Source organism: Rhinopithecus roxellana, chromosome 15 (assembly GCF_007565055.1).
Source record: "Rhinopithecus roxellana isolate Shanxi Qingling chromosome 15, ASM756505v1, whole genome shotgun sequence".
Classification (NCBI taxonomy): domain Eukaryota; kingdom Metazoa; phylum Chordata; class Mammalia; order Primates; family Cercopithecidae; genus Rhinopithecus; species Rhinopithecus roxellana.
Window position 1 is genome coordinate 4,157,729 of NC_044563.1, and position 24,526 is coordinate 4,182,254.

At 53.9% G+C, this 24,526-nt stretch overlaps 1 protein-coding gene across 5 annotated transcripts in view; it reads right to left on the minus strand.

Annotated features, from left to right (window-relative positions):
* Positions 1-803: 803 nt before the first annotated feature.
* ANO1 (anoctamin 1) overlaps positions 804-24,526 on the minus strand; it is a 219,736-nt gene continuing 196,013 nt past the window's right edge. For 3 of the 5 annotated variants that reach the window (XM_030918856.1, XM_010382105.2, XM_030918855.1), the window contains 6 exons: positions 22,891-23,036; positions 19,229-19,381; positions 10,501-10,553; positions 7,906-8,090; positions 4,832-4,937; positions 804-2,603 (listed from right to left, as the gene is read on the minus strand). In XM_030918856.1, the coding sequence (XP_030774716.1) occupies positions 2,337-2,603; positions 4,832-4,937; positions 7,906-8,090; positions 10,501-10,553; positions 19,229-19,381; positions 22,891-23,036 (910 nt within the window). In that variant the 3' untranslated portion in view covers positions 804-2,336. The remainder of the gene's footprint in view (positions 2,604-4,831; positions 4,938-7,905; positions 8,091-10,500; positions 10,554-19,228; positions 19,382-22,890; positions 23,037-24,526) is intronic. The other 2 variants (XM_010382107.2, XM_010382106.2) reach the window with 1 other exon arrangement.

Genomic DNA, 24,526 nt, shown 5'->3' on the forward strand with positions numbered 1-24,526 from the left:
TAGTTCTCTTTATTTATATTTTTTTGAGATGGAGTCTCACTCTGTCACCCAGGTTGGAGTGCTATGGCACGTGTCGGTTCACTGCAGCCTTTGCCTCCCAGGTTCAAGTGATTCTCCTGCCTCAGCCTCTCCAGTAGCTGAGATGACAGGTGTGCACCACCATGACTGGCTAATTTTTGTCTAACTTTTTTTTCAGTAGAGATGGGATTTTGCCATGTTGGCCAGGCTGGTCTTGAACTCCTCCAGCAATCCACCCCCCTTGTCCTCCCAAAGTGCTGGGATTACAGGTGTGAGCCACCACACCCGGCCTCAGGTAGTTCTTTATAGCAGTGTGAGAACGGATAATACACAAACCATGCAAACACATAAACACATTCACAAGCACACACACACTGCACACACATGTGCATGCACACAGACACACACACACATGCATATAGCACACGCGTCCACACGCACACACACCCACACTCATATGCACATACAAGCAAATACAAATGCATACACCCGTGATGCACACAAACATGTAAACACACAGGCACGTGCACACAAGCAAATGTGAACATGAGTGTACATGATACATGCAAAACAAATGCAAATGAATAGGCACACACGTGTGCATGCACAAGTGCACACACGCACAGAGAGACAAAGTCCCAAGAACATTTAGAGCCACGCACAGGCAGGCACCAAAGGAAAGAGATGCCTGTCAGTCAGTGCTGAGTTTGCAGGGTCCACTGGACTTTGGGGACGGCCTGTGAATTTCCCAGGCGGACGTCAGGCAGACAGCATTCAAGTGGGAAAAGTGTCGTATATTCGAATTTATTTAGATGAATGTCCAGCCACAGTCTGCTGTGGATTTGTGTACATTCACTTTTTTAAAAAACGGTTTCCATAAAAGGATTTTTGGTAATCGCCTAATTTTTAACACAGTATTTATATACAAAACCCATTTCAAACTACTTACTGTACAAGAGGAAAGAGAAGCATCAGATTGCATGATTTTAGCAAATAATGGAAATCTACGACACCTATGAACTTTGATCACAGTTGGCAGATTAAAGGGAATGTCAACATCACATCAATGATGTGTTCGAGACAAATATATTTCTGTTTTTCCTCCTGGCCTTTGCTAAAATGATGTTTCTCTCGGTGCTCAAGAAATTTCAGAGACTTGTTTAGTACCATTGCTGCAAATTTAGATCACTCATATCATTTATGAGACTTGGTTTATACACTTTTAAAATAATTGTCCAACAGTGACATTCCTGTGAGTAAAAATATAGAGAAGTGTTACCAAAATAGAAGCCTTTATTAATAAAATTCTTTGGTAGTAACAGTATTTTAAATTCCTCTCAACGCTATTCGGTTAACTAATAAACTCCCTCCACCTTTGAGCTGCAGAAAAAATATCCTCAATCTACCATATAATTGATATTTGAAAAAAAAAAAAACCCATAAATATTCTAAAGCTTCCAGGGGACCCCTGGAAGCCCTAAGACTTCTTGAAACCCTGACACCATCTGTGGAAACGCTTCCGAGGTCCTCTCTCTCTGCCCATTTTCTGGTCAACTGGTTTTGTCCTATAAGGAAGACGATCAACTCTGAGGTCAGCTTGCTGTGAGGGGGCAGGTGTGTGGCTGACAGCGGGGAGCCTGCCAGGGATGCCAAGGGTGCTGGCTCCTGCTTAATCAGGGACACCTGCGCCCCCGTCTCGCTTTCCAGGAATACCTGGGATGCTCCCACGCCCCCTGTGTGGTTCAGGGATGGGCCACTTCTCTCTCAGCCACTGAACTGATGGGAGAAGAAGGCAATGGAAAGTCTAACTTTTCTGAAACAGGCAGGTGACACCTTTTGGAACCAGAATCAATCATTATTTTTGGTTGGGGTTTCCATTTTCCCTGAAGCATCGCACCAGCTTTTGCCCGATGCCTCGGCTTAGCATTTTGCCTCTATCTTAAGGAATTAGGAGGATTCAGAGGACGGTTTCTAGGGGCCTTTGCTCACTTTACACTGCTAGGGAGACTCAAGTTTCCAAGCATTTTTTCTGCAAAGCACCTGCCTTTGCTACCTTATTGCCCTATTACCAGCCATCATTTTGACTCATCTTGAACACTACAGATTAAAAACAATCCCCTGCATAATGGCTTTGTGCAAAAGCAAGGGAAAGAAAACAGAAAGAAGAAAGGAAAATGTCCTATCGGAAAGTGTCCTCCATGTTTGCAGAAAACCCAGGACCCACCGGGCCCTGGTGGGAGCGGGAAGCCGCCTGCCCCTGGGAGAGGGTGCCCATCAGTCGGGATGCCCGGCTGGCCTGCCCAGCCCCACTGGCATAGCTACAGGACACCCCCGTGGTAGGCATGGCTGGGGGCTGGGCCGCTGAGGCTGTCTGGGCAGGCTTTGGGGTTGTGGTGGTTGCATGGCGGCTCCTCCTTCTGCCGCTCCTTCTCCATCCAGGTTTCCAGCAGCTGCTGCTTGTCTTGCTCCTCCCGCATGAACAACTCCACCATGAGCACCTTCTCCTTGTGGATCTGCTGGCTGATGTCCTTGGGGATGTCCGGGATGACCCAGTCCACGAAATCACTCATGAACATGACCAGATTCTGGAAGGAGGAGAGGCAGCACGTGGCAGTGGGGAGGATGGCACCTGGGGAAGTGCTCCCGACTTCTCTGCCTGGCCCCCACCTGGTGGAGCGCCACCCCATGACCTCCTGGCCTGTTGACCTCCCTGGGCCTCAGTTCCCAGAAGGTATAAAGGAGGCACAGAACCACCCGGCAGGCGTTTGGGAAATGTTGGCCGACTTTCTCGAACGCATCTGAACTCAGTAATTGGGAAAATCACCTGAGTCATTCTGAATTCCTCGACCAGGAGACTCAGGAAGTGACCTGATGGGTCACGCATCACCAAATCTAACAAGCATCGAGGCTTTGGGGAAAAGCATGAAACTGGAAATAGCCACAAATGGATCAAACTTTTAGTTTGCAAAGCCTCCCAGGGCCCCCCTGAACATCTACCACCTCCGTGGAGACATTTCTGGTGGACAGAAGGCAGCACAAGTCAGTTTTTATGGAAAAACGGAATCTTGTCGTTTGCCGAACGTCTGTCCAGCCAGCATGTGTGAGCACCCCGGGCTGAGCAGGTTCCCGCCATGGGCGGTGCTGGTGCCCCCTGGATTGGTGTCTTCTCCTGGTTGGCGCTCCCAGTCCCCAGCTGTGGCTGGGACTGGCTGCTCATGCTTGCAGCTGCAGAACGTATGCTCCCTCCCATCTCCCTCTTCCCAGCCTGGTCAGCCCAAAGCAGTGACCGGCCCATCTAGGGGTGGCCTTGCCTCCAGGTAAGGCCAGGTCTGGGGTGCCATGCATGCTCCGGGGCTCCCTTGGGATAAGGTTGGGCTGTCTCTGGCTGAGACCCCTCCTTGCTGGGCTCTCAGGCTCTGGCCTGCGGAACCCAGCCCCACACACCTTTTACACTGCTTGCTGTGAAAAGCTGATGGATGAGGCCGCTGAGCTTAGAGGAGTGGAAGGGCCTGCCCTGTGACAGAGCTGGGACTTGAACCCAGTCCTGGGGATTCCAGCATCAGAGCCCTTGGCCCACTGCCTTCCTAGCATCGACTTAATCAAGGCTATAGGGACACCAATGAGCAGAACCTTGGCAGTGCCCACAGCCCAGGGGGCCCCCTCTTTGGGACCTCAGCTGCTGGTGCACAGCTGGCACCCTAGCCGGGGGTCCCGTTCCACTGGGAGTCCCTCTGGCCTCAGAGAGTCGGCCCAGACCCCACCCCAGAGGCTGGGCCAGCTGGGGCTGGGTCCCCTGGCTGTTGGCTGTGGCTGGGGTCATCTGAGAACCCACTGCCCTTCTGTCTGTCCTGGTTCTGCCTGCTACCACAGACACCGTATGAGAGCAAGAGGGACAGAGGTGGAGTCCCCTTTCTCCATGTCTCTCTCTCTTTCTCTCTTTTTCTTTCTCTTACTCTTTCTTTCTTTTCTTCTCTTTTCTTTCTTTCTTTCTTTTTCTTTCTTTCTTTCTTTCTTTCTTTCTTCTTCTTTTCTTTCTTTTCTTCTTTCTTCTTTCTTCTTTTTCTCTTCTTCTCTTTCTTCTTTCTTTCTTCTTATCTTTCTTCTTCTCCGCTTGCTCTCTCTCTCTTTCTTTCTCTCTCTTTCTCTTGCTTGCTTTCTTGCTTTCTTTCTTCTTTCTCTCTCTCTCTTCCTTCCTTTCTTCTCTCTCTCTCTCCTTTCTTTTGAGACAGAGTTTCACTCTCATTGCCCAGGCTGGAGTGCAATGGTATGATCTCAGCTCACGGCAACCTCCGCCTCCTGGGTTCAAGTGATTCTCCTGCCTCAGCCTCCCAAGTAGCTGGGATTACAGGCACCCACCATCATGCCTGGCTAATTTTTGTATTTTTAGTAGAGGCAGGGTTTTACCATGTTGGCCAGGCAGGTCTCAAACTCCTGACCTCAGGTGATCTGCCCGGCTTGGCCTCCCGAAATGTTGAGATTACAGGTGTGAGCCACCGTGCCTGGCCCCTGTCTCTTTCAATAAAGACACTTCTACTGGATTAAACCCACCAGCCAGTCAGAACCCTTCTGCCGGCACTCATCCAGCCCCTCTCTTTGCCTTCCTCTCTCATGAGGTTGTCTTGGGCCCTGTCGGTGCAAGGGGCCTGGGGTCGGCCAGGTCCCCTCCTCGGGTGTCCCAGAGCAAGTTCTCCAGGCCTCTGGAGGAGTCTCTGAACCCCCAGCTTTAGCAGCTCGTGCCTTCCAGACTGTGGGCATGGGATGGTCCCTTAGTGCCCCCATCCTCAAACCGGAAACAAAGAGGGACGCACCGCACCTGGAAGACGATGACGAACGCCAGCCGGGCTGCCAGGACGGCCCAGAAGTCCTTGGAGATGTCGTACTTGTTTTCCGACCACGGTGGCTCTCGGTAGTCTTTGTACCTGCAAAAGACGGTGGTGGAGTCGAGGGTGGGACTTCAGCGGGGCTCAGGCTCTGGCTGGAGCCAGGCAGCTCAAGGGACACCTGGGAGAGGCTCAGCTTGGTGTGCGGCTGCCTCCGGGAGGACAACCCTCTCTTGGGCGAGCAGCCTGCGGACCCGCACCCAGGGAGTGTCTCTCCACGGTGGAGGGGGGTGGTCAGGACTCCCCACGGGCCAGGAAGGACCTGAGGGGCTTCGTGTAAAACACATGTGGCAGGAAGTATCCCCCAGGCCCAGCTGTGGGCTCACAGAATCAAGGGCAGGGACCATGTAGTCCAGGAGATTCCAAACTTTTAAAAGCAGTGGAGCCTTTGTTCCCAAAAGAAGTCTCACTGGATACTCCAGTAGGGTCCCAAGAGTGCAGAGCCTACTTGGTTGAAGTCAGGGCGGGGGCAGGGGGTTCCCTAAGCTTGAACTCCCTGAACCTCAACCCAACCCCCATGCTCCACAGAGCTCCAGGATGGGTTCCATGAAACACAATTTGAAAACCACCTCTGCAGTCCATTCCCTCTTTGAGGGAAACTACTGAAGAAAAAACCTGAGCACCTTATCAGCCAGGAGGGGTGGCTCATGCCTGTCCCCTCAGCACTGTAATCTCAGGCTGAGGAGTCACAGATCAGTCTGGGCAACACAGTAAAACCCTGTCTCTGCAAAAAAAAAAAAAAAAAAAAAAAAAAATAAACAAAAATTAGCCAGGCATGGCAATGCACGCCGGCATTCCCAGCTACTCGGGAGGCTGAAGTGGGAGGATCACCTGAGCCTGGGAGGTTGCAGTGAGTTTTTGATCACACCACTGCTCTTCAGCCTGGCCGCAAAGTGAGACCCTGTCTCTAAAAAAAGCCAACCAAACAACAACCAAAACACCCAGCAAAACAATACCCTGAACATCTTATCAAAGTAACTTAAACAGCTTATCAAACATTTGCGAAAGAACGAAGCTAAGCATTCCATTGGTGCAGGTAGAGGCCTGTCAGGCAGCCGGCCTGGCCCGCCCTGCCCTGCCCAGGTCTGGGGCTGCTTTCCCGCCTCCAGGGTTGCTGCTTGGTCCTCACCGCCTTATCTGGAGAGAACGCGAGCTGCCCCCGGTTCTCGTTACCAGCTTTAGATGTAGCGGACTGATCTCCTGCTTGGAGTGTCAAGCTCACTCACACCCCCCGCCCCACCGAGGCCCTGCCACTGACCTTGGCTCTTCGTGGACATGCTTGGAGCCTCAGGAAGGAGACTCGCCCCATTCAAGACCACTGCCCATGCTCCAGTTCTCCCCAGCCCCTCCCTTCCTCTTTCACAGAGACCCCGAGACGCCCAGGGTCTGTGGGGTCAGGGTGAGGTCTCTGCCTAGGGCCTCCCTCCCTCCACGGCTCCCTGAATCTGGGGGGTGCCACACATCAGCTGGAACTTGGCTTGAATGGAGCTGATGTCCCCACCCTTCATTGGAAAAGCTTCCCAAAGCTGGACAGAAAACGCCCCCACAAGGGGCAGGGTTTCCAAGGGCTCAGCTGCAGTTTGTGCCCCTGCTGGTCACTAAAAGCTGAGGTCAGTCGGGGATACCAGGAGAAGGGCCACCTGGATTTGCAGGCATAGCCCCGGCCTGGACCCACATCCCTGGTGCCACCCACTCCAATTACCACCTTGCTGTGTGTCCCCTAGGCAATCACTTGACCTCTCTGGGCCTCAGTCTGGGCATTCCCTCACTTACTTATGTCACAAGCATTTATTGACCAACTACTATGTGCCAGACCCCACTCCAGGGATGGAGAATTCAGAGGGGTACCCAACAGATAGGGCCCTTGCCCACAGAGCTTGATTTCTGGAGGGAGCTGGATGGGAGTCTCCGGGGGCCTATTTGGCACTGAGCTGCCAACCCCTGAGATAGGATCGGGCTGGGCCATGGCTGTGGTGCCAGCTGCTGGGCCAGGCAGAAGTTGCACAACCTGCTTTCCCATGGGAACGAGCAGCCCTGTCCTCCCAGTGTCAGAAGCCACATGCACCAGCTCGTTCCTCTTTATTCTGTGTTCAAGGCTTTGCCTGCTAGCATCTGTCTCCTCTTCTTCAAGTCATAGCACCTCAGTTTTCCTTAGGACCCCCCAATTCTCTGTGACCTCACACCCTGGCACATGACCCAGGCCAAACCAAGGAGAACCCTCCTCCTCGTGGCAACAGTGGTTGGTTCAGGAATGGACATTTGACTCAAGATGGGGTAGTAAGACTCAGTCCCTGGATTTTCACTGACTATTGGGAAACAGAAGGTCTTCCCACAGGGGCTGCAGAGCAGAGAGGATTTAAGCCAGGAGCTGCTGGGGATCCTTTCCACCAGCAAAAGAATAATGTAACACAGAGGAAATCTAAGTGGAGAAGTGGTGCCAGAGTGGAGCCTGATGGCAAACTGTAGCTCCTGGATCCAGCCATGCCCGAAGCTATCCTGGGCTTCTTGGTTATAGGAACTGGTAAATCACCTCTAATTTCCTCCCCTCAAGCATTTACTTATTTATTTATTTATTTTATTATAGATAGGGTCTCACTCTGTTGTCCAGGCTGGAGTACAGTGGTGCAATCATAGCTCACTGCAGCCTCAAATTCCTAGGCTTAATTGATCCTCCCACCTCAGCCTCCCAAGTAGCTAGAACTACAGGTGCATGCCAGAAGGCCCAGCTATTTAATTATTATTATTTTTTTGTAGAGATGGGGTCTCACTATGTGGCTCAGGCTGGTCTCTAACTCCTGAGCTCAAGTGATCCTCCTGCCTGGCCCTCCCGAAGTGCTGGGATTACAGGTGTGAGCCACTGCACTAGCCTTTTTTTTTTTTTCTTCTTCTTTTTAAGCGAGTTTGCGTTGTTTCTTGACTTGCCCCTGATTTGAGCCTCGTCCAAACCTGGGCTCTTCCAGAAACCCAATAAACATGGCTTTTCAGAGAGGGGAGCAGAGAGCAGTACCTGCAGATCTGCACCTCGTAGCCCAGGTCCAGGGGGTCATTGGGGGCTGTGCCGTTCTGGAAGTCACTGACGTTGAAGGAGGAGAGGGTGTGGTTGACGAAGCCGTGCATGGTCCCGTTCTTACTGTACATGTAGAGGTACACCAGGCGCGGGATGAAGTCAGACGTGAAGGAGATCACAAAGGCCTGCGCAGGGGACGTGGCAGTGAGGGGGACCCCCAGACTGGGCACAGAAGGGCTGGCTGCAACCGGGGGTGACCCATCCACGGCCACACTGGGCCCTGGCCATGTGCCACTGTCCCTGGCGGGGACCATAGCTACACAACCTCCGCGTGCTGAGTGAATGGATGCGGGGTCACAGGTGCTCCTCTCAGCCCCCTGGCAGCTGAAGGAGAGTGCCTGGGCGCCAGAACAGCGCACTCCTAGGAGAGAAGGCAGCAGGCGGACACTGGCTGCCTCTTGCTGCCTGTGTGGCCTTGGGCAAATTACCCAACCTCTCTGTGCCTCCATTTTCTTCTTGTCAAAACAGGGCTAACAACCCCCACACCATGTATGCACTGTGCCTCTGGGCTTGTTGGAGAAGGGAATGAGGCAGGAAGGGAAAGTGCTTTGCAAGCTCTCAAGTCCTCACCCAGCTCATTCTATTATAGCACCAGCTCTGGCTGGTGCCCTTACAAGAGAGGAACCCAAGGCCCAACGGCTGCCTCTCACACGGCTATGTGGCCTTGGGCAAATCACCTAACCTCTCTATGCCTCTGGTGTCTTCCCTGTCAGATGGGGCCATGACAGTCCCCGCCTCCAAGGGCTGTGTGTAGACTAGTGGGCTAGTGTGTGGAAAGAGCTTAGAAGGGTCTAGAACATTCTAGGCGCCTGGTGAATGTACCTGCTCCAACCTTTTTTTTTTTTTTTTTCAGAGAGAGACGTGGTCTCACTATGTTTCATTATGCTGGCCAGGCTGGTCTTGAATTCCTGGCCTCAAGTGATCCTCCCGCCTCGGCCTCCGAAAGTGCTGGGATTACAGGTGTGAGCCACTGCACTCAGCCTGCCGTTATTGTTGTTGCTGCTGTTGTCCTCAGGAGATGCCCACTGTGCCCCACAGCTGCTCACAGAGCCTACTTGTTGCAGACAGGATGTACCTCTGTTCCCAGCTCCGCCAACTCCAGCACAGCGTGGGCTCTGCCTCAGGACCCTGTGCTCCCTTGTCTGGGCAGGATAAGGAGCCATCCCAGTGTGCACACTCTGCCTGCAGTCTCCCTGTAGTCTGGTGGGAGCGTGTGCCTGGCAGAAGGGGTTGCCCGCCGGGAAAGGGCTCTGTCAGAGGGCTCTGAGGGGCCCTTCTCCGAGGCTGAGTGTCACCCTCTGTCCTCTGTGGGGGCTGAGCCCCAGGGCCTGCTGACACCCTGACTTGGCATCACGGCCCTGCAGGGGCATTGAGCGTCAGCTCTGGGGAGCCACCCCGTGTCCGCCGTGGGCACGGTGTCAGCTTTTGGTGGGAAGGATTGGGCTCAGCCAGAGGGTGGAAGGGACGAGAGCCATGGGGCCCTGGCACAGCGGACTCCCTGTGGCTGCCTGGGGTTCTCATGTCTGGGATGCAGCCTTGGGCTTGAAGTATATGCTGGAGACAGCTGGGCACAGCTAAACCCAGGGGGGATCCAGGCCACGGGCAGAGTCAGACAGATCCTGATGGGGAAGGCTGAGGGCCGGGCCATCCTAGCCTGCGGGTCTGGGGATAGGAGAGGCTGGAAGGGGCTGCCATGCTGGGGAGGAGGCTGAGGGGCCTGGAGCCCTGATTCTTAGCAGAGCCATGTGTGAGGCTGATGAGAGCGTCCTTCTCGCCCCGTTTCAGCATGTCCCAAACCTTCTCTATAGAGCAGCCATATGTTTCAGATTAAGGAGAAAAATCAACTTTTTTCTTCAAATAAGAGAACAGAAAGATTGTCAATAAGGAATCTCTGTGTTTCTCTCCCTCTGTCTCTGTCTTCCTTCCTATATCTGTCTGTTGTTTATTCTCAGTGGACTTAGGGCCCAAGGTGGCCATGGTGGAGAATTTTGCTCAAAGCTTGCAGAAAGGCTGGGCACAGTGGCTCATGAATGTAATCCCAGCACTTTGGGAGGCCAAGGAGGGTGGATCACCTGAGGTCAGGAGTTTGAGACCAGCCTGGTCAACATGTCAAAACCCTGTCTCTACTAAAAATACAAAAGTTAGTCGGGTGTGGTGGTGGGCACCTGTAATCCCAGCTACTTGGGAGACTGAGGCATGAGAATCGCTTGAACCTGGGAGGCAGAGGTTGTAGTGAGCTGAGATAGTGCCACTGCACTGCAGCCTGGACCACAGAGTGAGACTCTGACTCAAAAAAAAATTAAACAAAAAACTTGCAGAAAAAGTTTGAAGAGAATTTTTTATGCCTCCCCAGAGTGCACCCTCCCCACCCCATGCGGTCAAGGGACATTTATAACTACAGAGAATCCCGGCAGCCTGGGGCTGCACCGTGGCTAGAGGTAGAAGACCCACGCCCAGCTCCTTCTCCAAGGGGCCCCTGGCCGCCTGGCAGTTCAGCCAGGACTTCATTCCACCGAGGTCCCTGGTGTCACTCACATTGATGATGACAGCAAGCTTCCCGATGCCTCTGAGGATATTGTACCAGATTCCTGGGGGAAGAAGAAGTCACAGTTTTAAAGAGCCCTGCACTCTCAGTCATTCCAGCTACCAGGCAGCAGCCTGAGCGGGTACCATCCTTGCAGGGGCCAGGCTTTCTCACAGCAGTCAGAGGCTTACGGTAACCAAGAGACATTTGCTCAGGTCCTGAGGAAGCCAGGTCAGTGCCAGGGCCTGGTGTGTACCAGTCCTTTCTGACAAGCTCACCAGCTTCTAAAAGAGGTGCTTAAAGACAGCTGCTCCCTCAGTGGTTCTGCACAATCTCCCCATGCACCTGTGTAAATACGAGTTGGCTCAGATGAAACTTTTTTTTATTCCTAAAGTGACTAAGATTCCATTGGGGTGCAGCTCCCAAAGCTCTGGCGGAGGATACGTGTATTCAGGGCTAGGCCAGACATGGCTTTGCCGCTGAAGAACAGTGCCAGGGCCCCTGGCTGGTGGCACTGAGTCCACAGCAGTGCAGGTTGAACCGTTCCCCATCTGCACACCCCCTTGCTCCCTTTACTCCAAGACCCAGGGTTGCACCAAATCACAGATGAACGAGAGGATCACAACACAGCGCCCGGGGCCATGCTGGCCTCTCCATTCATCTTCCCAGCGGCCATGAGATCTAGCAGGGCCCAGGAAGGAGTCCCTCAATGGCCCAGGAAGCAGGGCCTCAGTGTTGCAATTCCTGGAAATGGTCCAGTGTCCCGGACTGACCCCTGGCTCACCCTAATTGCACCCTATCATGCCCAGCAATGTCGTATGCAGTGGTTTGGCTGGGAGCCCAATCCTGGGGCCTGCTCTCCATGCCCTGAGCCGGTGATAACTCTGAGATGGGTGATAACCAGCACTCGTCAGAAAGGACCAAGACGGAGCAGATGGACTTCCTGCCTGTGCAGGAGGCTGCAGGGAGAGCTGTGCATAGCGCTTCTGCCCTGGTAGCCGAGGGGAGTCTCTCAGTCCCCGTTTTTGGGGTGCATGCTGGTGGTCTACAAAGGCAGCAAGAGTTCAGGCCCCCTGTGTGGCCCAGAGCTAGAAACCACAGGCTCAGATGAAACCTCCGAGACCAGGATCTCTTGCTCCCTGCCCCCTGCCAGCTCCAATTCAATGACAGACCACAGTCACAATCATCATCAGTCAAAAATGCCACTGCAGGCTGGGCGTGGAGGCTCACAACTATAATCCCAGCATTTTGGGAGGCTGAGGTGGACAGATGACTTGAAGCCAGGAGTTTGAGACCAGCCTTGCAATATGGCAAAACCATCTCTACTAAAAATACAAAAATTAGCTGGGCACGGTGGCACATGCCTGTAATCCCAGCTACTCGGAAGGCTTAGGCACAAGAATAGTTTGAGCCAGGGAGGCGGAAGTTATGGTGAGCCGAGATCACGCCACTGCATTCCAGCATGGGCAACAGAGAAAGCTTCTGTCTCAAAGAAAGAGAGAAATACCCACTGCAACCCATTGCTGGTGGGCAGTTTGAGAAGTGACCATCACTATTCCCTGACCCCTGTCTCCAGTCCTCGGGCCATGAGAGCCATCACCTAATTGTAGCTCCGTTTGATCTTTTGCACGGGCCCAGCGATCCTCAGTTTATTTTTCTGCTGGAGCAGATGGTGGGGCAGTCACATGGGCTCTGCACACTAGCAGCCCTAGGGCCACCCCATCCTGAATAAAGCACCTGGGAACGCAGGTGCGTGAGGGTTGGATGGCACAGCCCTACAAAGTCAGCACTGAAGTGCTCCCTCAGGAGTGGGAACACTTCGCCCTGCTTCTCCTGGCTGGGTGTCAGGGCTGAGGGCCCTCCGTGGACTTCGAGCTCCTGGGGCAGGCTGCTAATTGCATGTCCCTGTAGCTTCTGGGTCTAGCTTGGTGTCTGGCACATGAGGTGGGTGCTGCTGGATAAATGCCTGCTGAGTGACTGCACGAGCGTAGAAAGCCCTTTCCAACTGGATGCTGGCGCCGGAGCAGAGGCTGCAAAGCAGTGGCAGGCAGGCCCCATCCAGGCTACATGGCCATTTTGTTACGCTTGCCTACTGCTTAAAAATGCAGACTGATGTTTAAAAACCGGGAAAATGTATTTAAAAAAGTCAAGGCCGGGCACATTGGCTCACGCATGTAATCCTAGCACTTTGGAAGGCTGAGGCGGGTGGATCACCTGAAGTCGGGAGTTTGAGTCCAGTCTGGCCAACATGGCGAAGCCCCGCTCTATTAAAAATACAAAAATTAGCTGGGTGTGGTGGTGGGCGCCTGTAATCCCAGCTACTCAGGAGGCTGAGGCAGGAGAATCGCTTGAACCCGGGGGACGGAGGTTGCAGTGAGCCGAGATCATGCCACTTCACTCCAGCCCTGGCAAATGAGTGAGACTCCGTCTCAAAACAAACAAACAAACAAAAAACGAGACTCCTCGGCTCTGGTCCTGGCTGGCTGGTGCGTCTCCTTGGCAACAGCTGGCTGTGATGCTGTGATGCTGTGATGCCCGGGGCGCCCCCTGCAGTCGGGCTGTGCGCTGCAGCTCTGCTGTCTGTGCCGGGGCCTCCCGGCGACCTCCGACCTCCATTATGGCCGCCTTAGCATCCAAATCCAGACCCCGACTAGAGAGTTCAATGTTTCAAGCAATGTGGGAATGGACACACTGCTCTGTGGCCATGAAGAACACTCCTAGGACTTAGTCTCACTTGCGCGTGCGGCCCACCTGGCCCTTGGGGCTCTGAGTTTGAGACCTCTGAGGTGGGGTGGGCCTGGGGTAGGGTTTGAAGTCTTTGGCTGTGGGGCTCCCAAGGGACACGGCTCCTGAGCTCAGGGCCTTGGAAGGGCAGGACTCAGGCAGGCGAGGGGGTCTGTCCAGGTGATTGCCCAGAGGGCCCAGAGAGACAACAGGAAATGGGAGGGATGAGGAGGGGATGAGATGGAGCCGGGAGCGGGGTCTTCCTCGCTCCTGGGCCTGGATCGAGCCTGTCCTGACAGGTCTGCAGGATATCTACGTCCAGGAGGATGACTCTCCGTGTGGCCCTGCACATCCGTGGGGTATGTTAGAGAAATGCAGAACCGGCACCCCAGCCCCAGCCCCAGCCCACGGAATCCGCCTCTCCTGGGGTGGGGCTGGGAACCCCGAGTTATTCTGAGGCACACTCCAGGGAGACACTCACTGCTCTGAGGATCTGTGTAAACTAAAAATAAAATTCTAATCCCCTCCTCAACCATTTAAATGGTGTCCATTATCTCGGCCAGGGAAACCCCAAGTTAACCTGAAAAACTGATTCAGGCCATGACAGGAAGCAGGGGGCATGGGAAGGGTCGGACAGGCCTCTTCATGCCCTCCTCCCTTTTGGAATTCAGCAAAAGCCGACCAGCACGAACATCAACACAGACCTTAAGTCTGATAAACATTTACAGTCTGTTCTCTCTGACGCCTGTTACCTGGAGGTTTCATCTGCACGATAAAACCTTGGTTTCCACAACCCCTTATCATAACCCAGACTTTTCTTTTTATTGATAATAACTCAACCAATTGACAATCAGAAATTTTAAAAATAGGCCGGGTGCGGTGGCTCACGCCTATAATCCCAGCACTTTAGGAGGCAGAGGCGGGCAGATCACCTGAGGTCACGAGTTGGAGAAACATGGTGAAATCTTGTATCTACTAAAAATACAAAATTAGCCAAATCTGGTGGCACACACCTGCAATCCCAGCTACTCAGGAGGCTAAGGCAGGAGAATCGCTTGAACCCAGGAGGCGGAGGTTGCATCATGCCATTGCACTCCAGCCTGGGTGACAAGAGTGAAACTCTCTCTCCAAAAAAAAAAGTGTGTGTATACATACACACACACACACACACACACATATATATATACCTATAACCTGGAAGTCGCCCCACCCTGTCCCGCCTTTCTGGACCAAACCAATGTATATCTTAGATGTATCTGATTGATGTTTCACGTCTCCCTAAAATGTACAAAACCAAGCCGTACCGCGACCACCTTGGGCCCATGTTCTCAGCACCTCCTGAGGGCTGTGTCATGGGCCATGGTCACTCATATTTGGCTCAGAATAAATCTCTTCAAATATTTGATAGAGTTTGACTCTTTTCATTGACATCTCTAAGTAAAAGGGGGTGTTGTGCTTTTGCAATACTCTTTGGGTGGGCTTCTTTTATGACAGTCCTGTTGGGGAAAACGGCCTCATTTTTACTTCCCCAAATAAATTCCTTGGTTTCTTTCCCAAGGAATTTTTCCCACTCTAGGGGATGCTAAGCCCCATTTCCCAGAACAGTACAGGGAGGTATTTGGACAAAGCCAGGTGCTTGGCGAGGCCACCACTCCTGCCCACAGGCAGGGCCTGGGAGCCGAATGGAGGCTGCGCTTTCCCACCAGCAGGCTGTGAAGCACCAGGAAGAGAACAGGAAGTTGAAGCCAGGGCTGGGGAGCTGGAGCAGATTCCCACGCGTGGGCTGCGTCCCTGCTGTGACCCGCTGGATGGCAGGGTGATCAAGGCACCTGTGCTTTGTGGCACAGCTTCCCCCAGCCACCCAGGGCCTCGGGGTGCAGGTCACAGGGGCCACAGGGGCCCTCTGTCCCCTCGAGGAGCTCGCCTGGGGGCCCTGCACGGATCATAGAAGGAATATAAAAGCCTCTTCAAGGAAAGGCTGCGGTTAAGGAATCCATACACAAACGAGTGAAAGGAGGCAGATTATGCCTTCAGCCAACCGGACAGGAACCAGGAAGTGAGTAGCTGATCCGTAAGAACTGAGCAAAAACAAGCCAGGTGCAAAGAGTCCAAAGAGGCACGCGGAAGGCCTGCTGCTGGTGGGGACGCCAATGCCTGCAGAGGGACTGCAGGAAGCCAAGGCCACTGAGCTGCTGCTCTCTTTCACCCTGGTGGGTTTGCAAGCTTCATTCAGCCACCATCTGGGGACAGCCAGAGCTTCTCGAAGCAGAGGGCGCCAGAGCAAACACACACGCACTGTGATGCGGCAGGTGGCGGGCAGGGGTGGGGTACTGTCAGGTGCCTGAGCATCGGGCCTTTCTGAGGACTCAGTGTGGGCTGCATTCTTCTCTTTGTTTTCAGCTGTACCTGCTGGAATGGGGTAGCACTCTTTTCTTTACTGCCGTGGGGCAGGGAGCTCCAGAATTTCCGAGGACTGCAGGGAGCACCTGGTGAGCGGGCCCGGAGCTCCCCTTTTGGGGTCTTTGGTACACAGGGTGAGGTTTTCAGAGGCAAACCCTCTATGCATGCAGGAGGCCCAGGGCTTGAGCTCTCTGGTTCCTGCTCAGCTCTGTTACCGCCTGGGCCTCGGTTTCCTATCTGGAAAGTGGGACCGAGGGAAGATTCACTCAGGCTTCCCCCCGGGGTTCCCTGGAGGACACGACAGGCTGAGGTTCTGAGAAAAGTTCACGTTGGAGGCAGCTCTGTGGCGTGATCTTCAAAGCAGCGCTATGCCGAGGCACAGCCTGGGGTGCAATCTCGCCTTGCTCTTGAGAGCGGGTGTGCAAAGACGGCCATGGTGGCCTGTTTTTCGATAGTCTCTTTCTCACTTGTCCCACCAGCTAAAAATAACCTTTTTTTTTTTTTTGAAACGGAGTCTTGCTCTGTGCCCAGGCTGGAGTGCGGTGGCGTGATCTCGGCTCACTGCAAGCTCTACCTCCCAGGTTCACACCATTCTCCTGCCTCAGCCTCCCAAGTACCTGGGATTACAGACACCTGCCACCATTAAAAATTAAAATGCCACCACAAAAATTAGCGCTCCCAGCTAATTTTTGTATTTTTAGTAGAGATGGGGTTTCACCATATTGGCCAGGCTGGTCTCAAACTCCTGACCTCAGGTGATCCACCTGCCTCGGCCTCCCAAAGTGCTGCGATTACAGGCATGAGCCACCATGCCAGGCCCTGACCTTTTCCACTTTTAAGTATGAAATGAAAATGTATGAAAAGTGTAGCCTTTGGGTGAGAACCACTGCCTAAGACTTGAGGACGTCGTTTCTGGGCCCAGGAAGCCTAAAATGTTCACTCTGGCTCTTTACTGAAAACAAGTGCTGACCTCTGACCTAGGGCACCAGCAAATCAGCGCTTCAGCCTTGTACCACCTCTAGCCATGTAGGGCTGTAGTATGAGGGGCGAGGGGCGAGGGGCGAGGGGCTCACCCGTGGCCTCAGCAGAGGCAGAACAGGGATGTAGGTGGTTAGCAGGATCTTTGGAGGGTTAGTAGCTCATGGCTTTTAAAGCCTTTGAAATATGTAAACAAAACCTCACAGGGCAGTCTAATACAGAGTGTCTGTGTTCTAAGTCTTCATTACCCGGGTCACCCAGAGAAGAGATGATGTAGGGAAGCAAAAGTATACAAACACAGTGCCATGACCTCTTACCCAGGAGCCCTGGGATGTCCCTCCCTATAAGGCACCCAAGTTTCCAGGCCCCTTTCAAAGCCAGGGCCTTACGCAGTGCAAACGTGAAGCTGCAGGGTGAACTGCAGGGTGAATCACTGCTATCCTATGGTCTTTGACCTGTGAAAATGACAATTTCATCTGTTTTAGTCTACAAGACAGCCAAGCATTAAGAGAAGCCAGAGTTGAAGTTATCTTGGAGCCAGACAGTGGAGGATTGGTGGATTTGGTCACCAGTGGATGCTGGGCTTGCCACAAGGGGCCAAGGTGTGGACCAAAGAGCTTCCAGCCAGGACAGAGCCGCTAACAACTTAAGGAGAGAACACGGACTAGGGTGAGGTGATCCGAAGGGTGTTTCCAGCGAGAATGACACACATACCAAGGACTGGAGAAGCCCTTGGAACAACTGAAAAAGCTTCCCACCTTTCTTTGTTTTTTTGAGATGGAGTCTTGCTCTGTCACCCAGGCTGGAGTGCAGTGGCACGATCTCGGCTCACTGCAACTTCTGCCTCCCAGAATCAAGGAATTCTCCTGCCTCAGCCTCCTGAGGAGCTGGGATTACAGGCGCACACCACCACACCCGGCTAATTTTGTATTTTTAGTAGAGATAGGGTTTTACCATTTTGGTCAGGCTGGTCTCGAACTCCTGACCTCAGGTGATCCACCTGCCGTGGCCTCCCAAACTGCTGGGATTACAGGCATGAGCCACTGCGCCTGGTCAGTTTCCCACTTTTTGTAAGATTATGTTTGGCCTACAAAAGCCTAACCCAAAGCTATCTTATCAAGCTGGTATGGAATCTTTATTTCAGCAAGGTGATATCCCCAATACGTAATCCAACCTTTTGTTTATTCCAATAATTAGTACAAAGGTGCTATTCTCACTAAAATTGTGTTAAATTTGAGATAAAATGAATGTATGTTTGTAATTTTGTTTTCACCCTGAAAATTGGGTCCTACTATAAGATAAGATGGGATCACCCTTCCTGTGAGGGCTGGCTCTGGTGGAGGCCTGCGTGGGGCTCCCGTACCCCTCACCCTCCTGGACAGATCGTCGTCCTGTCTCTGCTTAAATGCCTCTGGTAACAGGGAGCTCTCTAACCCACAAGGAAGTCTGTTCTGTTTTTGACACCTCTGACTATTAAAGTTATTCTTTTTCTTTTCTTTTCTTTTCTTTCTTTTTTTTTTTTTTTTTTTGAGACAGGGTCTCTCTGTTGCCCAGGCTGGAGTGTAGTGGCATGATCACATCTCACTGCAGCCTTGACCTCCTGGGCTCACACGATCCTCCTGCCTCAGCCTCCCAAGTAGCTGGGACCACAGGTCTGCGCCACCACATCCAGCTAATTTTACTTATTTTTTTGAGACAGGATCTCACTCTGTTGCCCAGGTGTGGGCACAGCTCACTGCAGCCACAATCTACGTGGGCTCACTGAACCTCCCACCTCAGCCTCCTGAGTAGCTGGGACTATAGGCACGCACCATCACGCCCAGCTAATTTTTCTATTTTTTGTAGAGACAGGGTTTTGCCATGTTGCCTACGCTGGTCTTGAATTCCTGGGCTCAATGTAGAGACAGGGTTTCGCATGTTGCCTAGGCTGGTCTTGAACTCCTGGACTCAAGCTGTGCATCCTCCTGGGCCTCCCAAAGCACTGGGATTACAGGAGTGAGCCATGGTGCTCAGCTCAAGTTATTCTTTACGCTGACCTGAAATATACATTCTCCCAACCTCACACCCTTTCTCCACGTGGTCAAGGTGCCTTAGTGATGGGGTTAAAAAGCTGGAATTGAGTTGCATCTTGGCTTTGATTCCTATAGGCAAGTCATGCAATGACTGGGACTATTCTTCCCTGTCTGCAGAGGGGGGCTCCTTCCTTCCTTTTCTCTTTTGTGAACATTAAATGATGCCATGACATGCAATGTAGGAAGGCACATGCTGAACAGCTAACACTCCTTTCCCGTTGGTCTCGTCCCGGCTCTGGGGTCACACACTTGCTACAGGTGGGTGTCGCCAGCCATCAGAGAGGCAATGTAGTCTCTTGTACCTCCTAAAGCAGCAGGTTGTTGAGACCTTCAGATGTCTGGGACCCACCAACGCATCTTAGGAAGGGAAGGGTGGGGACAGGGCTAAGCAAGCCTCCACATCTTGTGTCACTTGCCTCCCAGGCTCTACCTGGCAAAAGCTGAGTGACGAGCCCCAGGAGGGACACCTGGTCAGCTCTGGCTCTAGCTTCTGGAGCGTGGCAATCCCCTCCCCAAACCCAGCACGCATGTGGAACTGGTCCTGCCGGCCCGTGGGGTCACTCACCGATGTCTTTGGCTCTGACAGCCACTGGCCTTCGGAGCTCAGTGACAAACTTTTTGGCGTCCAGGCGGATCTCAATGATGTTGTTCAGCAGCGCAAACAGCGGGGCCAGGGGGAAGGAGGCGACAAACAGGGTGACAAAGCCAAACTGGATGACTGCAGAGAGAGCCCAGTGCCAGTCAGCACCCCATGAGCCACAGCCCATAAGCGGGGACTCCACCGCCCCGTGTGCTGAGCTGCACAGGTCTGGCTGCTGCCCCACCTCCAACGAGCCCACCTGCATGGATCACCTGTTGGGACAGACCCTCCATGACCCTGGGTGACCTCCAGGAGTGGACTGAAGGCAGAATTCCAAATTTTGCTCTGAATCTGTGTTGGACTCTTGAATAAAGGGAGTGCTCACTTAGCTATGGCTAATCTTTTTTGAGATAGTCTCGGTCTGTCACCAGGCTGCAGTACAGTGGCACAACCATGGCTCACTGCAGCCTCGACCTCCCAGGCTCAATGAATCCTCCCACCTCAGCCTCCCGAGTAGCTGGGACCACAGGCATACACCACTATGACTGCTTAATTTTTGTCTTTTTTGTAGAGCTGGGATTTTGCTGTGTTGCCCAGGGTGGTCTCAAACTCCTGAGCTCAACTCATCCACCCAAAGTGCTGGGATTCCAGGCATAAGCCACCTCGCCAGCCTATGTCAAATTTAAAAAAATCATCACCAAAAGGAAAAGGACCATCGTGAGCTCAAAGGCCCAGCCTGTGGTCATTCCCCTGCCTGTGCTGGGAAGGGACGTGGCAGTGGCTCTGCTGCTTCCATCATGGGGGCTCCCTGGGACCCGGGGGACCTGCCTGCCTGGCTGCATCTTCCAGAACCCCAAACTTTCCCTTGCATCAGGCCTCCTGGATCCCTGTGGGACCCAGGACAGTCCCTCGCCTCTGCCCCTGCGGCCCTCCCCCTGGGGATCGTCCCACCCAGGAGCTGGCTCTGGGGCTTCTTGGGCTTTGGATGCCGCATCCAGCATGGGGCTGGGCTCCTAGGAGAAGGTCAGGAAAAGGTTGCTGAGTAGAACTGAGCAGGAAAGCTGGTTCAGGAACTGCACAGCAGGACCCAGTCCAAGGGTGTTTGGTGCCAGACGGTAAACAAGGAAGCCGGCAGAATGTCACCGTGTGCCTGGCGGGCTGAGTGTGGGCATTAGTAGCATGTGGGGTAGGCCGTGCGGGGTGCCCTGAGTGTGAGCACTGTTAGCATGTAGGCTGGGCCATGGCGGGGAGTGCCCTGCAAGTTCTGTCCCTGGGCTGTCTTGCTCGCCCTGGCAAGGTGGGCGGAGTGGGAGTTCTCTGGTCCTGCCTGAGGTCCCTGGAGGAGATGAGGGATCATTTATGTGGGGTAGTGAGTGCTGTGCATGAGGGCTGGGGGCTGCTGAGGCCTGAGGCTGTGGGTCACTCACCAGGGTGAACTTTCTCACTTCCGAGTGGTGCTGCCTACTCTGGCATTAAGGGTATGACCGGGAAGCTGGAGACACTGCCAGGGCTGGGGCCAGGGAGGGAGGGTACGGGGGGTGGGGAGGTGAGGCATTCCCAAATGGGCTTGTTCTCCCCATCTATCCACATCCGTGGCTTGAGCCTTCCTTGGAGGAACAGACTGGCAGCCCATGGGGTGGGGAGAAAGCCAGTGGGTGTGGAAATGTGCCTTGGTCAGTGGGGGCAGGGTGGGGCACGGGTGAACCACTCCCTGTGTATGTGGGCAGGAGGCGCCTACTCCAGAAATCCCCTTTGTCCAACCCATCAGGAACTCGGGACGTGACGTCCAGCCACTAGGAAAACAAATCCAGGGAAGGGGCTGCCAGTCTCGTGGCCCACTGCAGGCTGTGCTGGTGTCTTGGGCTCTATTCTCCCTAGGGTTTCCTGTGGAAGGAGTGACCCTGCAGACAGGGGAGGCCACCTCCCAGACCCCGTCCCTCCTGGACGAGTGACCAATGCTAGTTTAAACAGCTGGGAGCTGTTTGCCCACCGGCCTGACCCTGGTTCAGCTTGGACTTTATTCCAGGAGAAAACAGAGAGGAGCCACAGAACGCCACACTTAAGATTCCTCTCCTCTGGTCAACGGCAGGTTGCTCCTTGCACAATTGTCTGGGGAGCCAGGAGCGACATATGTGGACACTTCGGCCAACAGGAGGGGCACAGGGCAGCACTTGCAGTGAAATTAAACAGAAACGCTCCCCGCCCTCTAAGGGGCCCTTACCCCAGGCCTTTGTTCAAAATGCAGCCTGCCAGGTCTCAACTCGAGCAGACCAGGAACAAGCCTGGGAACGGGCATTTTAGAGAAGTTGACCTTGGGGGCCAGGGGCACTGCATGCTGGGAGCCCCGTCTGATTCAGTCTTCCTGACTGCCTTTGCTCATCCATTCAGTCAGCAAACACACACTGAGCACTCATTGTATACCTGGACCTGCTCTAGGAGCAGGGCTATGGGATGAGGAGTTAGAGAGGGCAAGGCTACCATCCTACCAGGGGGAGACAGAAGAGGGATGACGGGGTGAGGCTGTCTGCTGGGAAGCAGAGGAGGGGTGGGGGGCGTGGCTGTGTCAGGCAGGGGCTGCCCCTTTCAAACACAGTGGTCAGGGAAGACCTCTCTGTTGGGGACCATTCGGAATAGAGCCTGGGAGGCAGGGAGAGAGTGAGTCATGCAGGTATTTGGGGGAGGGCATTCCAGCAGGGCACATCTAGTGCAAAGGCCCTGGGGTGGCCCAAGCTCCGTGGGGCTGGGGAACAGCAAGGAGGCCAGCATGTGTAGAGAACAGGAGCAGGAGGGAGAGGTAAGTGACCAGGTCAGGGAGAGTCCAGAGCCATGCAGACCGCACCTGGCCTCTTCCCGGTTCTCCTTGGCCACCCCCTAAAGGTATGTGCCACCTCTTGGCATCCTCCTGGCCAGCCACACGATTGAGGGGGGTAAGGCTTAATCCCTGGGTCTCCTTTGAGCACCTGCTCTGTGCTAGGGGCAGCTGTCGCCAGCCCACAGGTGAGCAAGTCCTGGCTCCTGCAACTCAGGAGCTCACCACCAGGAAGGGGAGATGAGTCATGGACCCAAAGTAGGAGGCTTGAAGGGCCTTGGGGCTGAGACGAGGGACCTTGGATTGCAGGGGGTTTCAAGTGAGGAGGATCTTGCAGCTTAGCAGGGCCGAGCCCTCGGCTGCTGAGGGAGACTGAGGGAGGAGGAAGAGCTGCACAGCCGTGGCCGGGTTCGGGTTGCACTGAAGGAAACCGTGCCTGGGGACCGTGCCTGGGGACCGTGCCTGGGGACCGTGCCTGGGGACTGTGCCTGGGGACCGTGGCTGGGGACCATACCTGGGGACTGTGCCTGGGGACTGTGGCTGGGGACCGTGCCTGGGGACCGTGCCTGGGGACTGTGGCTGGGGACTGTGCCTGGGGACCGTGGCTGCTTGACCTGGGCCTCTGGAAGACAGGACAGCCATGCTCACCGACCCAAGGGAGCAGCAGCACCAGGATCCCAGGGTCTGCACCTCCCTCCTCCCCGCCTAATGCTTCTGGAGGGATGCTGGGCACCGCGGAGTCCGGGGCGTCATGCTCCTGCAGCCCTTCCCCACTCCAGGTGGCATGCTGGCCTGATTTCTATCCTGACGTCACCTGCCTGCCCCGGCCGTCACTCACTCATTTCCATGTACTCTGGGGTGAGGCCCGCGAAGGGCTCCAGGTTGTAATCCACCTCATACCGCTGCTTCCTCTTCACACACTCCTCGTGGTCAGGGGGGCTCTGCCGCTTGAGTTTCAGGTAACGGATGAGCTTCTTCATCTTCCTGAGAGATGTGACATCACACAGTTAGGTTTGCAGAAAGGTGAATCTGGGGCTCGGGTCTGGCACCTCTGGTGATGTGTATTTTTTTTTTCTTTTGAGACAGAGTTTCACTCTCTTTGCTCAGGCTGGAGTGCAGTGGCACTGTCTCAGCTCACTGCAACCTCTGCCTCCCGGGATCAAGCAATTCTCTTGCCTCAGCCTCCCGAGTAGCTGGGACTACAGGCACATGCTGCCATGCCCAGCTAATTTTTTGTATTTTAAGTAGAGATGGGGTTTCACAGTATTGCCCAGGCTGGTCTTGAACTCCTGAGCTCAGGCAGTCCGCCCGTCTCTGCCTCCCAAAGTACTAGGATTATAGGCATGAGCCACTGCACCTGGCCTCTAGTGATATTTCTAAGTTTCTGCTTTAAATCTAGAATTCACTTGTTGGCAATCATTTCTTTATCAATGATCTCTGCCATTTCCCCAAAAGGCAGGGGGTAAGCGTCACGGCTTTGCTGGCTACAGAAGGAAATGGAGGTGCAGGGAGGGCAAACAGCCACTTGTGACCCACAGGAGGGCCCAGCAGGCATCAGGGACACAGGAACAGTGGAGGCTGGTCATCCCAAGTGGACTCTTGGGGAAAGACACAAATCATGGAAAACGGCCCAACAAGTTCCTGACTCCAGAGACCTAGCAGCCGTTGGGGAGGCGGGAATGGGACATGGATTTCTGAAGCGTACAAGGTAACAAGGAGGCCGAGTCCCCCAGCCTCCATCTGGAAACCCTGGGGAGCCAGCATTGGGCTTGGGGACACCTGGTGGTACCCCACATCCTCAGCCAGCATGGAGTGGGGTGTCATTCTGACTTCCTCTCCCTCCTTTGTCCAAAATGGAGTGGCTTTATTTTTTAATGTTTTTATTATTTATTTATTTTTTTGAGATGGAATCTCAGTCTGTCGCCCAGGCTGGAGTGCAGTGATGTGATCTTGGCTGACTGCAACCTCCACCTCCTCGGTTCAAGGGGTTCTCCTGCCTCAGGCTCCCATGTAGCTGGGACTACAGGCGTCCACCACCACGCCTGGCTAATTTTTGTATTTTTGGTAGAGACAGGGTTTCACCGTGTTGGCCAGTCTGGTCTCGAATTCTTGACCTCAAGTGATCCGCCCGCCTCAGCCTCCCAAAGTGCTGGGATTACAGTTATGAGCCACTGCATGTGGTCCTGTTTTTGTTTTTTAAAACAGGGTCTCACTCTGTGGCCCAAGCTAGACAGGGTGCAGTGGTACAATCATAGCTCACTGCAGCCTGGAACTCCTGGGCTCCAGTGATCCTCCTGCCTCAGCCTCCTGAGTAGCTGGGACTACAGGCATGCACCACCACACCTGGCTAACTTTTTATTTTTTGTAGAGGTGCAGTCTCGCTTTGTGCCCAGGCTGGTCTTGATTTCCTAGGCTCAAATGGTCCTTCTGCCTCGGCTTCCCAAAGTGCTGGGATTGCAGGCGTCAGCCACCAT